Genomic DNA, 15,565 nt, shown 5'->3' with positions numbered 1-15,565 from the left:
TTATGCAGATATATTTCTAACACATACAACTGGTCCTACATTCTTACAGGAAAATTACACACTGATGCTTTAGAAGCAAGATTTGGAGCTTATAAGTGGCTGCACATGTAATGTTTCAGTCGAGCAAATCTTGGAATCTGAGAGGAAACTCAAAGTAATAAATCTACTGAAACTCAGATCTACTAAACATGGTGAATTTAGTTTAAATGATTTTGCAGCAATAGTAAATTACAGCACAAAACATGAAACATATGAAAATTTAGATAAATTAGAACTTGCTCTAGAGCAACTACCAAACATTCCCGTGATGGATGAAGATTTGAAAGTCTTGGTTTGTATTGCTAGCTGCACTAGCAAAACAGTACTTGAAAAGCTGAGAAAAGGTGGGAAATGTTCAGACTGTGAAGAAATGTTACAGACAGAGGATGAAATTTTGTTGCAGTGTGAAACCAAAGAACTCCTTTCCTGAAACTTCGTGGCAGATTAAAACTGTGTGCCCGACCGAGACTCGAACTCGGGACCTTTGCCTTTCACGGGCAAGTGCTCTACCATCTGAGCTACCGAAGCACGACTCACGCCCGGTACTCACAGCTTTACTTCTGCCAGTACCTCGTCTCCTACCTTCCAAACTTTACAGAAGCTCTCCTGCGAACCTTGCAGAACTAGCACTCCAGAAAGAAAGGATATTGCGGAGACATGGCTTAGCCACAGCCTGGGGGATGTTTCCAGAATGAGATTTTCACTCTGCAGCGGAGCGTGCGCTGATATGAAACTTCCTGGCAGATTAAAACTGTGTGCCCGACCGAGACTCGAACTCGGGACCTTTGCCTTTCGCGGGCAAGTGCTCTACCATCTGAGCTACCGAAGCACGACTCACGCCCGGAAGTTTCATATATTCACGCACACTCCGCTGCAGAGTGAAAATCTCATTCTGGAACTCCTTTCCTATTTCAACCAACTGAATCGTGGAGATTAAAATGTGCTTTTCCCATTATGATTTCCTTATCTTGTAATATATATAAACGTTTTCAAGTTCTGGTTAGCAGCACATATGAATCAGAATTTCTCAAACTTGAAAATCGAAGAGATGCAGTACCCGCCTTAGGAACTGAATTGTGTGAAAATGCCATTAGTAACCTAGTGATGTGTGCAAATGTCTTATTCCTTTAAAGACAATGAGCTGTGAAAATGAGCTTACAATCGTCGCAGATGAAAATTTCCCTGCTTGCTTCCAAGACCTCCAGAAATGGTGGCACAGCCAAGGGGACTACTTCAACATGAGCTGGGATCATTGCCTGGTAAGTCGAATTTTCTATTAAAAAAAAAAAATTGGTCCTGAACTTTCCAGACAAAGGGAATATAATGCCCAAAGAGCACATAAAATCTGCCTTTAAAAATTCATCATTTAACCAAAGCAATGTGTAACATCTGCCTTAAAATTCACCATAAAAACAAGAGAGAGAGACCAGGAAGTCACGGACTATGTTTAATAAGAGTCTGAAAACCTTGCTTGACCAAGTCTTTCACACTATACCTGAATTTTTGTTCCATATGTGTGGCAAGAAACACGAAATTGATTGCAGAAACGGCTTTTGTAATAGCAATAAACAGTATTTGCTTTCCTTCTCAAAGGCTATGCTAAACTGTCGTCTCTGCAAATGAGAGCATATGTAGACAGTGAACCATCGATAGCAAAGCCGGCTGTACAACTGGGGCGAGTGTTAGGGAGTCTCTCTAGACTAGACCTGCCGTGTGGCGGCACTCGGTCTGCAATCACTGATAGTGGCGACACGCGGGTCCGACGTATACTAACGGTCCGCAGCCGATTTAAAGGCTACCACCTAGCAAGCGTGGTGTCTGGCGGTGACAGCACAGAAGCCAAAGATAAAAACTGGCATAAAGATTACTTACGGAAGGAAGGGTTATCTGCTGAAGTACTTGCAAATAAAGGTTCCATCTCCTCTACTGAACTGAAATGAGCATCCCTGGAGGGAAGGCAACATTCTTTTCTTGAAATACCACTGAGAAAATGGGGAAAAATCTTGTGTGTTTATACCACCTGCAACTATGGAAATTCTGTGCTTTAGTCAGAGAGAGAGGGAGGGAGGGAGAGAGAGAGAGAGAGAGAGAGAGAGAGAGAGAGAGAGTGTGTGTGTGTGTGTGTGTGTGTGTGTCTTTTGTATTGGGCTTTTTGAAAGCACTATATAAAATTACTGAAAGTCCAATACAAATTAAACTATGTGATTGAAAATAATGACATATCACCAGACAGAGAACTTGCTCAAGATGCATTATGGATGTCGTTCCACCTAGACAAACACTTGAATATGGCAGTTCTGCTCAAACGAGCTTATTCTGAATCAATGTCATCAACCCAAGACAAATAAAACAATTTGCAGCTAAGCTTGTGTCAGTTGAAAGAAAATGTCATTTTTTTCATTCGTCCTCTAATCATAGGTGACTGTACACAATACTCTACTAACAAGGGTGCAATAAATATTAATTTTTGTGGGTCCTAACAGGTTAAATCTGAAACAATTCTGAATAGTGTTTACACAAACTATGGAAACTGAAATTTAGAGTCGGGGGGAAGGACAGAGAGCAGTCATTTGGGTGTCTAAAAGAAATCAAAGTGAAGCAAAGCCCTTAATGCAACATGCGCTGATGCTCGAGACCACTGGTTCAATGTGGTGAGAAAAAAGGGGTACACTGCTGTGTCACACGTGGCGCAAAACATTAATGTGCACTTTGGGGACAAAAAGTATTTTCTGAATCTCCAACACTTTTTGCCAAATACAAATTGCATTTATTCAAGTCACACAGAGATGTATTCTCAACATCAATACATCATTACTAGCAACTGAAGATTGATAATTCAACAACATTAATAGTGTAGCATACCTGAAGGTATTTCAAATATTCAAAAGTACCTGCAAACAAACCTAGTGTGTCTACAACAGCAACATTTACTGAAGTTACACTACAACAGTTACAATCATTGCAACATGGTGTTTCAGTGCAAAATCAGGAAACTGAACGTGATACTAACCACATAACAAATGCTACAAATTGCATCTCAACAAAAATATGAAAGAGCACGACAAGAGTATGGAAGACTGCCAAAAACGTCAGCTTCATAGTCAAAATGACACACTCACAAAGTAATTCTCATTGCAATTGTCACATTTGTGTGTTACCAGTGTCAAACTACGTGCTCTGAACTTGTTGCCAAGTTGCCTATTGTAAGAGTAAAGCTTGTTATAAACATACCTTAATACAATTCAAGCAATGTTTGACAAATATTAATGTCACGACAGAAACAATCCAAATCATTTTCGCACCCAGTACAAAATATAACTTTTCAAAGTGTACAATACATGCAACAATTTTAACTTAGTAACAGCTAAGTATCTATTTTGCAACATTGCAAGTGACAGGTACAATTTCAAAAAAACAACCCACCATATAGTACATTTATAATAAATACAAAAGATACTACGGCAAATGTCAGGTGTCACATTTTGGTACCTGCAGCACAGCAGTCTCTCACACACCGGTCGCTCGAAGCACTACGACCTCCCGCGCAGGAACCTCCGCTTGAACTGGCCGAGCTGCTTGTCGGAGATGACGACCTTGACGTAGACGTACTGCTCGTCCTGCGGGTCGACACTCACACCGACGACGGCTGCCTCCTTGTACAGCCAGCGAGACTCCTCCCCTCCTGAGGGCACGCGGACGGCCATCGACGTCCTGCCCGTCGCGCGCAGAACCGCTCCCTCTATCTTCTCGCGGAGGGCGTCCAGCCCGATACTGCGTGTGGCGGAAACTGGCAACCAGTCACTCTGGTGCGCACTGGCCACTTCTGCGGGCAACTGGTGACAGGACGAACCGGGTAACTAATCGTATATTGGTAAGATACTGAAATGGCAATGGAAAATCCTGGTAGGACACAAGCAATTTAAAAAGGGAGGAAAACACCTCATCAAATCAAAAAAGCACAGAGCCACCAAAATCCATGTGAAGAACACCAATAACTATGGTTTGATTAAAATTATTTGACAACTGACACATAACATGTCGGACATGCCTTCCTCCCATCACAGCACACAATTTCACGCCCAAACTGTTCACTGTTACCATAGTGCCATAGCAAATTGTCAGTTCATTTCTAATTCCTCATCTGGCTTCCTTCCTTAATGTGTTTCGAGTCCTGAATCCTAGGTCTGGGTCTTATTTCAAGTTTCAGCAGACACGCTACTCACACCAAAAATAACACACACATAATGATGGCAACTAAATATACAGGTATCATACACAGTACTAGCCAAACACTACTGGATCCCTTAGTACAAAATGTGGTTCAGCTTCACATTTTCAGTTACCACCAACACAGAGGTTAGCCTACAGTAGATAAGCTTCATAAGAAATTGCACCAGCCTGAGCTTTTTGAAGGAAACAAATCATCATTGTGACTGGTAGTATACACCGTAATAGGAAGTGATGCTGCACATTAGGTAAGGTAGATACCTGACATGTAAAAAGTTGTGGGTATGAGTCTTGTCAAGCGATATAATTTTTTTATTTATCTATCTTCATCGAAATTGCTGATCTCGTCATCTTCAACTGACTAGTTTAAATGTATTCATTTTTTTTTTATTTTTAACCTTTTGTTATTTCATTTTCATCATCATAATGACTTTTTTATTTGCTCTCTTTTTTTCTTCTTATTTCATCTATAACCTGTGACCAAGTGCCAACGAAGACTGCCCATCGATTCGTATCGTGTCAGCTCGCATAGTCACTGTGAAGCTAGATCAGACAACTAATGAAAAAAGGAGAAGTCGCAGTTTGCTTTTAGTGCTGTAACTAAAATTTTTGTGTCTTGAATTTGCTCGTAGAGTTCAACTGTAATTGCCACGAACAAAGTGAGTGTGATTAATAGTTCTTTTAGAAGCTGCTGACCGCTGTTTTCTCGGATACACTGTACATCATAAGGTTGTGGTTAAGTTAGGACCATAGTGTAAATTCAGGGCTACACAATGTATGGCCTGCCACAGTTCACTGTTCATATGAAATTAGATGTGGACAGAGCATCTTACGTTCCCGCCATATCAGACAACAGCCATTTCCAACACTGCTCCACACCACATGAAGAGTGACCCGGTGTGTGTGCATGTCACCTTTAACTGAGTGGCAGCGACTGTGGCAACACTGTAGAGGCAACTAACTGAAGTCATTTTAATCAGACTATACCACCAAAGGACGGTCAGCACAGAATATAACTGTAAACACCATGTCAAGAAATCTCTCATCATTCCTGAATACTAAAACTACCCCGTCTCCTCCATACACCCCCCCCCCTCTCCTACTGCACCTAGCAACCAGCTATCCTCCCCCACACCATGACACCATGTGACTGCACTGTCACACAGCTACTGATGTTTCAAACAATGGAAAATCTAGAGTGGAACAACAACGTTATGGAAAGGACAGATTGGTACTCGGCACATAAAGAAGACATTGACTCACAGATAGGCACAATGGAAAGAATATAGAAATATTTAAGCTTTTGCACCGAGTTTTCACAAGAAACAGGACTCTCACAAATTCACACACCAACAACAACAGCCCCGGCCACTACGGCCCTTGTTGGTCGGAGACAGTAGCTGTGTGTGAGTGTGTGAGTGTGTATGTGTGTGTGTGTGTGTGTGTGTGTGGGGGGGGGGGGGGGGGGGGGGGGGGGAGGCGGATGGTGGGTTGTTCTGCCATCATCGTGCAAATGTGTGTGCGAGTTCTATTTCTGATAAACGGCTTTGTCTGAAAGCTTAAATTTTTCTAGTGTTCTTTTCATTTTGTGTGTCTGAAATTCAGTGCCTCCTCCATGTGCTGAGCTGTTGTTCTTTGATTCTTAAAACCACATTTCATTAACTTTTTGGTTTCATTAACAAATGTTTGCAGAAAAGGGAATGTTCAGATAGTTATCTCTGTTGAGCAGAATATAATACTGCTTAAGAAAATTATGTCGAAATATCAGCAAAAGTAAAGAGGGGAGCATTTTACATTGCATTGATAAAAAAGGCAAAATTAAATTTTTATAAATTAGCTGCATTTTTTTAAAAGAATGATCAATGAAACTGTAATTTTAAAAAATTGAGAAAGAACTAACAAGATGAAGCAAATTTAGAGATCTGTCACATATCCCCTTTACAGCTACAATTTAGCTACTCCACAATGCATTGCCAGAGAATTCAATACTGCATATCAATGTTGCGTTTCTCTGAATGCTTTACTATAAAGCAAAGTGGTTAGTCTACTTTGATCCTAATGTCAGGAAATAACACAAATTAATGTCGTCTCACAGAAGGAGCTTGGTAAGTACTCATACAACTTAACCACAGCAGCAGACAGAGGATTTCCTTACCAAGTCAATCTTATTCCCCACTACTATGACATTTTCGAGCAGCTCTGGACTGAGATCAAACGACTTTAGTGTCTGGTCCACATTGACAGCCTGTGCTTCCGAGTCCGGATGGCTGACATCTCTGACGTGGACGACGACATCTGCCAACATCGCATCCTCCAGTGTCGCTCGGAACGACTCCAGCAGCTGTGTCGGGATGTCCGAAATGAAGCCTACTGTATCAACGTACAGCACCTGCAACAAGTCATGCGACATGTGCTTCACAACATTCCCTCAAAACTCAACATTTCAAGGAAAATCAAATATGGAAATATTAGAGTGACAAAGGAAAGAGGATTCCGAGTCAGGAAGTAGTGTCAGAAACTTAAGGGGCAGGGATGCAAGTAGGGGGGGGGGACTAATTCTGAAGGACATTTTGTCTTTGCAAGCTAATGAATTTACTGTACATCAGCAATTCTCTATTTTATTACAGTGTTCGATCTAGACCATGAATATTTTTGGATTCTACTCTTCACAAAAATTTTTGTGATCTAGACTGACAAATTATGGTTGCTACATCTTACACAGATACAGAATTATTTTTTGTGAAAACCCTCCTGCAAGTTGTAAGTGCATTATAACTCAAAAAAAGATTAGAATCATTGGAAACATAACTCGTAAAATCTCAAGCAGGCCACTATTTAACCACCACCACCACCACCACCTCACCGCATTACATTGACTTGCCTATGTGTTAAATATCATATCTTTTTCATGAAAATTACAGAGTATGGACTCCAGTTTGACCAGGATGTTCATACATACAATACCAAAAATAAAAACTGCAACTGTATACAGAATATTCATACACATAAACAAAGAAGAATTTACCACACCAAGCTCTAATAAAGCTTCACACATTATCTGGCCACTGAGACAATATAAAACATTACACACTTCACTTCAAAACACGAGGGGCGTTTGGAAATGATTATAATAGCATTATAGCACTTTTTATCTTATTTATCAATGAACATGAGTCATCATACATTGAATCTCTCAATATATTCCCCACAGATATGAATATACTACCACCACCTACCTACAAACTTCATTACAGCACCACGGAATCATTGTTTTGGGATACTATGCACTCACTAGTCGAAAGCTGCCTAAAATTCTTTGCTGTTGCCCAATCTTTTACCTCACATTGCACCGTTCATGTTACTGAATAAAGCATAATCAAATAGAATAAGATCAGATGAATATAATGGTATACTATAATTATTCTGTATAGATAATGATGTGACTAACTTAAAAAAGATAATGATGTGACAAACTTAAAAAAGTTAGGATTCTTGAGTCAATTTTGGTACCCATGTATTCCATTAAAAAGGCATAAAGTTTCTTGTATTCTCATATCAAGGCCTTACATAGTGATTTTACTTTCACGCACAAAGAAAATTCGACCGACATCCTTTTATAGCCACAATGTTGTATCTCTTCTTCCTTGACTGTGTAGCCTAGAATTTGAAATACTGAACTTTCATTCTAAGCACTGGTTAATGAGAAGGAGCAAAACTAACTTTGTTTCATTTTCCACCATATTCTTGCTATAAGTATAGATGCAATATATTACAGTCTCCTATACCATTTCCATCATACAATAACTTTTGTTGATCATTCAGAAATGACTTTTGGTGTAGCAACTACACTAATGCTCGCAAAAACAGCTCAAATACTCTAATATAGAACTCTTAAGACTTCATCTAAGAACATGTCTTTTTAAAGTCTAAGTCTCTACAATGTAATATACAGTAATGCATTATCTCCACAACGATTCTTAGGCATGGAACATTTATGTGCAGGGCACAGAAAATTTTATATTCTATAAAAGTAAAAGTTGAAATAGTCTTATTTGGTTTTGTTTCTCATTTGGGATTTTCAGCATCTTTTAGGACGAATTCCAGCAGGTGTTGTATTTTTAAATGATACATTATAGTGAGTGAGGCACAACAATGAAGCCCAGTGATGTCAACTTTATTTATCATTCCACTGTTGATGGCAAAGCTCTGTCCCATAAACAGGAGATTCTTGAACAGACATCAAAGTTAAACTTTTAGGAATATCTGTTGTTTTGAATCCTTCCTTTCACAAAACTCATGCAGTCTGTCTCTGTCCCATGCTAGTTGCCTTCCATCTTGTCCTCAGCTTTCCCTTCTTAACAGCAAACAAGTGCTGTCCTTCCATTATACACAGTGTTCACAATTGTCACATAGCATCTTCACAGCCTGCTACAATCAGTTCATCGTCCCACAGATTCATAAAACAGTGCAATTGTAAATCATTTCCAAACACCTCTCATAACTCAAACTGTGGCTTCCAAACAAGTATCACCACATTGTAGGTGAATTTTTTAATGACAAGGTATTGTGTGTTGGTGAACTTGATGCTGATACTTTAGATACATTGTAAATATTTGTTTTATTTCAGAATGAATTTTCACTCTGCAGTGGAGAGTGAGCCAACATGAAGCTTCTTTACAGATTAAAACTGTGCGCTGGACCAGGACTCTGTCCGAAAGTTTCATTTGTTTTGTTGTTAGCCAAAGTACATTGTTTGTCCTGTGGTGTGTAAACTGAGAAGTGGAAACATTTTTGTGCCTATGCAATTAACAAAATTTACTGTTAGTACTAAAACTGTTAACATACTATATTGTATAATATTTGTAAAGATGTCTGACTCTCACTATTCACTACTGTAAAAGTGTGTCCACAAGTTGTCAGGAAATTTGCTTGTGCTTATCACATCATACTGTAGCATCACAGCCAGACTTTAATGAACTTTTCCCAATACCAAGAGAAACAATTATTAAATGACAATGCCTGGTATGCTTATCTGAAACAATATTTATTTTTTTATTTAAACATCTATGTAATGCAGTGATACATAAACTTTGTAAATAGTACTGAGATAAAAATTACGTTAAGATAACACTTTTAGAACATTATAAAAGGACATGTATAAATGTGAAAAGTCCTCTCATTCTTTATCTGCCCTCCCATTATTTTTTCCTTTACACTCTTGTTATCAGATCTTTGATGGAATTAGGTCTTTGTTGCTGAGCTGTACTAATAACAGTGAGTTTTATTTATATGTGTAGATTACATGTTCATTAAAGCATAGAAAGTAAATTCCTTATTATGACCATGTTATTCGAAGATCCTCTTTCAGTTTGGATAAAAAGAGAAAATAGATTTCATTCATGGAAAGTAAGGAAATTAAATATGGATGCTTTTTGTTTTGTTTACGATTTCTTCAAAAGCCATTTTGTGTAACTACTATTTGCATATTACATTCATTAGAACCTGCAGTCATTTATTTTCCTCCAAGTCCAATAATTTTTCTGAATGCAATTATTATGAAAGTAAACTTCATTTCTTTTACTGCTCAATAAAATACCAAACCAGCTGTTTCCAAGCTAACTTTGGGTTGGAGCTATTCTGCCGTTTTAAAGTAAATGATAATTAATAGTATAATTATCACTGTTGATTTTCACAAAAGAAGTGAGATTAAAACAAAAATAAAAATAGGCCCCAGTTTTCTTATAATGTTACCCCCAAAGACAGTTCCAATAAATAATTTCAAAAAACATTTAACGCTCCCGATTATCAGATTCAGAATATAAAGCAAATTTCGTGTAATTACAGGCAGTAATGTTATGATATCACTTGACTTGTCCCGTACCTGTGGAGATAAAAAGATGAAACAGGATGAAGAAACTATTAAGCTATGCTATACAATCTGTGTCTTCTTTTCATAAAATCTCTAATTGCTAGACAACACTTTTTTGGTGAGATTTAGACAAAAATGTGATACATAACTGGAAACCCTGCAGTCTTGCATTCATGTAATTTGTAGGAGTGAGGATGATTTTAACTGTGACTGGTTTTGGATAAACGTACTACAACAACGCATTCTGTGTGCACTCTGTTCACCATATCCTCTCTGAACCTTTCAGTTTTTGAAGACGACCAACAAATTGCTGAAACTGGACGAAGGTTTCTTTTACACAGAGAGAACATCATTCTTTCCAAAAATTTGCGAAAGTGGCTAATACTATCTCATGTCTTGTTATAAAAATTTTAGCATCGCAATGAAGAAATCCACTTTGTACCAGAAACAAGCACGCAGAGTCCAAATGGAAATAATTTCTCTGCTCCTGATTTTCTAATTATACATATCAAGGTTCATACAGATCAGATGTATGATCTGACATTGAAAAATCATTGTACCAATATAGAGTATCAGCAACAGCAACTGGAGCACCTGCCATATTTGGGTGCTATCGTGGAATTATAGGGGATTTAAAACCGTGTACCTTGGGTGTTTGCAATACACTGCATCATCAATGAATAATATTTATTTGTTAAAAATTTGAGTGATAGATATGTCATTAACACAGTAAACAAAATCCAAAGCAACATGATTAACTCTGCTTTATTTGCACAGTTACACAAAGAAAACAACTAAGAGTTTGATTGGTTACTCCTCCTCACCGATGTAGGCTGGATGTCAAAAGACTTGGGTTTACCATAATTTTGTGACTGTTTTAGAATTTCAGGATGTTAAAGATCCAATGTTAAAAGAAAATTTAATGATGTAGAAACCAGACACTGTTTATTTAACACACCTGTTTGCCAAATTTAATGAGGTTAACTTGCAGTTATAAGTTAACAATCTAAATTTAAGAAAAACAAAATCCATCTTTCACCTTTTCTCGCCAGGATTATACCAATGAAGAAGCAAAACGTTGGTTGGCATAATTTTTTTTTCAGTTTCCCAGTCTGTAACAGACATACTGCCTGAGTGATGTCATATTGACCTACACTCAACATTTAATTCTCCTTCACACAAGTTTGGAAACTAAGCTTGAGGATATTTTTACTATGAAAATACATGACTAAATATTCTGGGTTCAGAGAGACATAGCTGTTACTTATCCTGTATTGTAGACTATCATGAGAAAGTCTGATAGCTTTTCCACTTTCAAACCTTACAGAAAGGGGTTTCAGTGCACATGCCTATCTCCTTAAACAGCAAAATATAAACAAACAAATTGGGACTCACTGACGTAGGAGATTTTGGGTTAAACCAAACTAAACTGAAGATAAAAATTGAAAATTTGCTAATAAAGCTCCTGACTCATCTCTTCCACTAAAGGCATTTATGCATTAATTTTACTAGATTTGCATTTTGTGTCATTTCATAAATGTATGAAACTCAACATTTTTTATTATTTTTCTTTATTCTACATTTCTATAGTTAAACCTATCATAGTAAGTAGCACTTAGCCTCAAAATCACTTTTGAAATTGATGAATTCGTGAAGACCCAATTTATGAAAGGCAGTGGTCTGCCCAAAGCAAGAATTTTGCTCATGGTCTACAAGTCAAAAAGTTTGTGGCAATAAGGATTGTCCGCACAAAATGTCATCACTTAATCAGGACACACCATTGCGGCATCATTAAAAAATTCAAATGTTGTCTCGGGACACAAAACATTTAACTTTGCTTCATAGTAACAACACCAGTTGATGATTGTTGTGTACAAATTATGACACATAGCTACCCTGAAGAAAGTGTAACATCTAGAACAAATTTGCACACTTCAACAGAGTGTGCAGTGGTTTGAAACTTCCTGGCAGATTAAAACTGTCTACCAGACAGGGGATTGAACCTGGGACCTTTGCCTTCACAGAAGTGTTTGTCCTCCCCCTGAGGACGGATCATGAGTTGTGCTTGGGAAGCTTAGTCAATAGAGCACTTTCCCGCAAAAGGCAAAAGTCCCAGGGCATGAGTCCTGTTCTGCCACACAGTTTAAAGTCTACCACACAGTTTCAGGATGCAATACAACTGTAGACTGTGTTTGGAGGCAACTATAACTGCTGTGTCAACCCAGACAATTTGCAAGCATTTCCCCGTGATCAACTTTTTGTCTCTAGGCCAGGGGTGGGCAATAGTTTTGGCTCAGAGACCACTTTGCAAAAGCAGAAGTTAGGGAAGGGCCACAGCTTCTAAAATGACTGCACAAGTGCTCTACCAACTGAGCTATACCAGCACGCTCCACGACCGATCGTCACAGCTTTGCTTTTGCCAGCACCTAATCTTGTACCTTCCAAACATCACAAAAATTCTTCTGTTGCTAGCAATCCTGCAATAAAGGATACTGCAGAGACATAGCTTAGCCACAGCCTGGGGAAGCTTCCACCATGAAATTTTCACTCTGCAGCAGAGTGAGCACTTATATGAAACTTCCTGACAGATCACAACTGTGTACCAGACTGAGACTCAAACTCAGGAAATTTGCCTTTCACACTTCTGTTAACTCAGAAGGAAGGAGATGAGGTACTGGTGGTAGTAAAACTGTGAGGACCGATTGTGGATTGTGCTTAGATAGCTCAGTTGGTACAGCACTTTCCTCAGCAAAGGCAAAGGTCCCAAGTTCATGAGTCTGTCCGGCACACAGAGATTCTTATCAGCTCACACTTCACTGTAGAATGAAAAATTCACTCTAGAAAAATACCCCAAGCTGTGGCTAAGCCACGTCTCCACAATATCATCTCTTCCAGGAGTGCTAGTCCTGAAAGTTTCGCAGGAGAGCTTCCGTCAAGTTCAGAAGGTATGAGGTGAGGTACTGGTGGAAGTAAAGCAGAGAGGATGGGTTGTGAGTCGTGCTCGGGTAGCTCAGTCGGTAGAGCACTTGCCTGCTAAAGGCAATAGTCCTGAGTTCGAATCTCAGTCCAGCGTACACTTTAATCTGCCACGAAGTTTCATATCACTGTGCACTCCACTGCAGAGTGAAAAAAATCATTCTGAATACATACTCTGGCAATATAAGCACCCCTAAACCAAAAGACTTGTCTGAACACTGCAATGCTTCACCAGGTCATACTGGAGGTGCCACACTCACTTTACTCTGGCACCTGAACAGACTTCCCCTGGGTGACCTAATATTTAATGTGGACTCCAAAACATCTACATCTATACTATACAAACCACCATAACGAGCATAGTAGAGGGTACATTCCACTGTAGCAGTTATTATGGTTTCTTTTCTGTCCCATTCACATATGGAGCACAGGAAGAACGATTGAGTGCCTCTGTGCATTCAATTATTCTAATCTTATCCTCACGATCCCTATGTGAGTGATACATTGGCGGTTGGAGTATACGCCTAGAGTAATCATTTAAAGCTTGTTCTTGAAACATTGTTAATAGACTTTCTCGGGATAGTTTACACCTGTCTTCATGATTCTGCTAGTTCATTTTCTTCAGTATCTCTGTGGCACTCCCCCATGGATTAAACAGACCTTATCATTCATGCTACCCTTCTCCGTTAGTCCTATGTGGTATAGATTGCACGAACTTGAGCAATATTCTAGAACCGTTCCAACAAGTGATTTGTAAGCAATCTCTTCTGTAGACTGATTGCACTACCCCAACATTCTACCAATAAACCCAAGTCTACCATCTGCTTTACCCATTCCTAAACCTATGTGATCATTCCATTTCATATCCCTTTAAAATGTTACACTCAGGTATTTGTACGAGTTGGTCGATTCCAACAGTAACTCATTGATATAATATTTATAGTATACTACAGGGTGTCCAGAAAAGGGCTCCCTGATTTCAAAATTAAATATCTCGAAAACAAAGATCGACAGAGGAATGCAGTAAACGGTATGTTTATTGTGAAAGCTGTAAGAAGTTTATAGAGCAGTTTGAAGTAATAGTTACAAAAGCTGCTAACAGATGGAGCTGTACGCTGTACAGCTCATATCATCATACATAAGTGAAATAATCGTATGAAAACAATCTTTGCAAACAATCACATCACAATGTTTTCAAAATGTTCACCATTGGCACTACAGAGGTGGCGCAAACAAAGAATGAAATTCGCCATCACATTTCGTAGTGTCTCAACCGAAATGGATTCACATGCCACAGAGATTGCCGATTCAAGCTCGTCCAGCATGGCGGGATGCTTCGGGTAGACCATGTCTTTCACTGTGCCCCACAAAAAAAAGTCACAGGAAGTCAAATCTGGCGAATATGGAGGCCAATCCACGCCTGCACCAGTAAATTTGGGATATTCCAAAGCAATGACTCGATTCCCGAAGTATTCCTCAAGAAAGCGAAACACTTGTTCAGTCCGATGTGGTCAGGCTCCATCTTGCATAAACCATTCAGTACCTGGTCGATCCTCCAACGCTAGCTGTGTGGCAACAAATTGTTCCAAAATTGCAACGTAACGTGCACCAGTGACCGTTTCTCGAATGGAAAAAGGGCCAATAATCCCTCTGCTGCATACTGCAGCTCACACAGTAACTTTAGGAGAATACAGGGGTTTTGCTTCACACCAATATGGCTTTTCGGAACAAGAAAATCGCCAGTTCTGCTTATTCACATATCCATTCAGGTGGAAGTGTGCTTCATCTGTAAACCAGATACAGCCAACATCAAATCCTTCACTATGAATCATTGTGAGCAACTGATTAGCAAAGCAACCCTTTGTTGCACAGATCGTACGGGTATGGCCTGGTGCGTTTGAATTTTGAATGGAAACATGTGTAGGCTCTTTCTCAGTATTTTCTGTGTGCTGGAATGCTTCAAACCAGTCTCAGATGCAATACTACGGACGGATAACATTGGATTTCGCTGAATAATTCCAGAAACTGTGGCAATATTTTCAGGCGTAACTGCGGTTTGCTTGCGGCCAACATGCCCCACTAGATCATCAGTTACGACGCCTGTTTGGGTCCTTTTCGAACATTAAATCGTGCTTGAAAACTTCGCCTTGTTGCCGTAGGATTCTCTTCTAACCTGTGGTACTCTAGCACCAGAAAAACGCATTGTTCAATGGAGTACATGGTTTTAATCTCTTCCTTGGTACGCTACACTCCTTTCACGTTTCAATAGTAGAACTGATCGCTCTGGGCTTTTTATACTAGGCATTACGTATGGCGATTACAGTGCCATCTGTTACCAGCTTTTATAACTATTATTTCAAACGGCTGTATAAACTTCTTACAGCTTTCACAGTAAACATACCGTTTACTGCATTCCTCTATCGATCTTTGTTTTCGAGATATTTAATTTTGAAA

General features: G+C 39.1%; 1 protein-coding gene across 1 annotated transcript in view; it reads right to left on the bottom strand.

The window, feature by feature from the left end:
• Positions 1-2,783: 2,783 nt before the first annotated feature.
• LOC124552449 (putative GTP-binding protein 6) overlaps positions 2,784-15,565 on the bottom strand; it is a 38,490-nt gene continuing 25,708 nt past the window's right edge. Inside the window, exons 5-6 of the mRNA XM_047126727.1 lie at positions 6,422-6,655; positions 2,784-3,872 (exon numbers count right to left, since the gene is read on the bottom strand). Of these exons, the coding sequence (XP_046982683.1) occupies positions 3,570-3,872; positions 6,422-6,655 (537 nt within the window). The 3' untranslated portion in view covers positions 2,784-3,569. The remainder of the gene's footprint in view (positions 3,873-6,421; positions 6,656-15,565) is intronic.

This window comes from Schistocerca americana, chromosome 10 (genome assembly GCF_021461395.2).
Source record: "Schistocerca americana isolate TAMUIC-IGC-003095 chromosome 10, iqSchAmer2.1, whole genome shotgun sequence".
NCBI lineage: Eukaryota > Metazoa > Arthropoda > Insecta > Orthoptera > Acrididae > Schistocerca > Schistocerca americana.
Note: the sequence above shows the minus strand (reverse complement) of the source record. Positions and strands in the feature narration are given on the sequence as shown.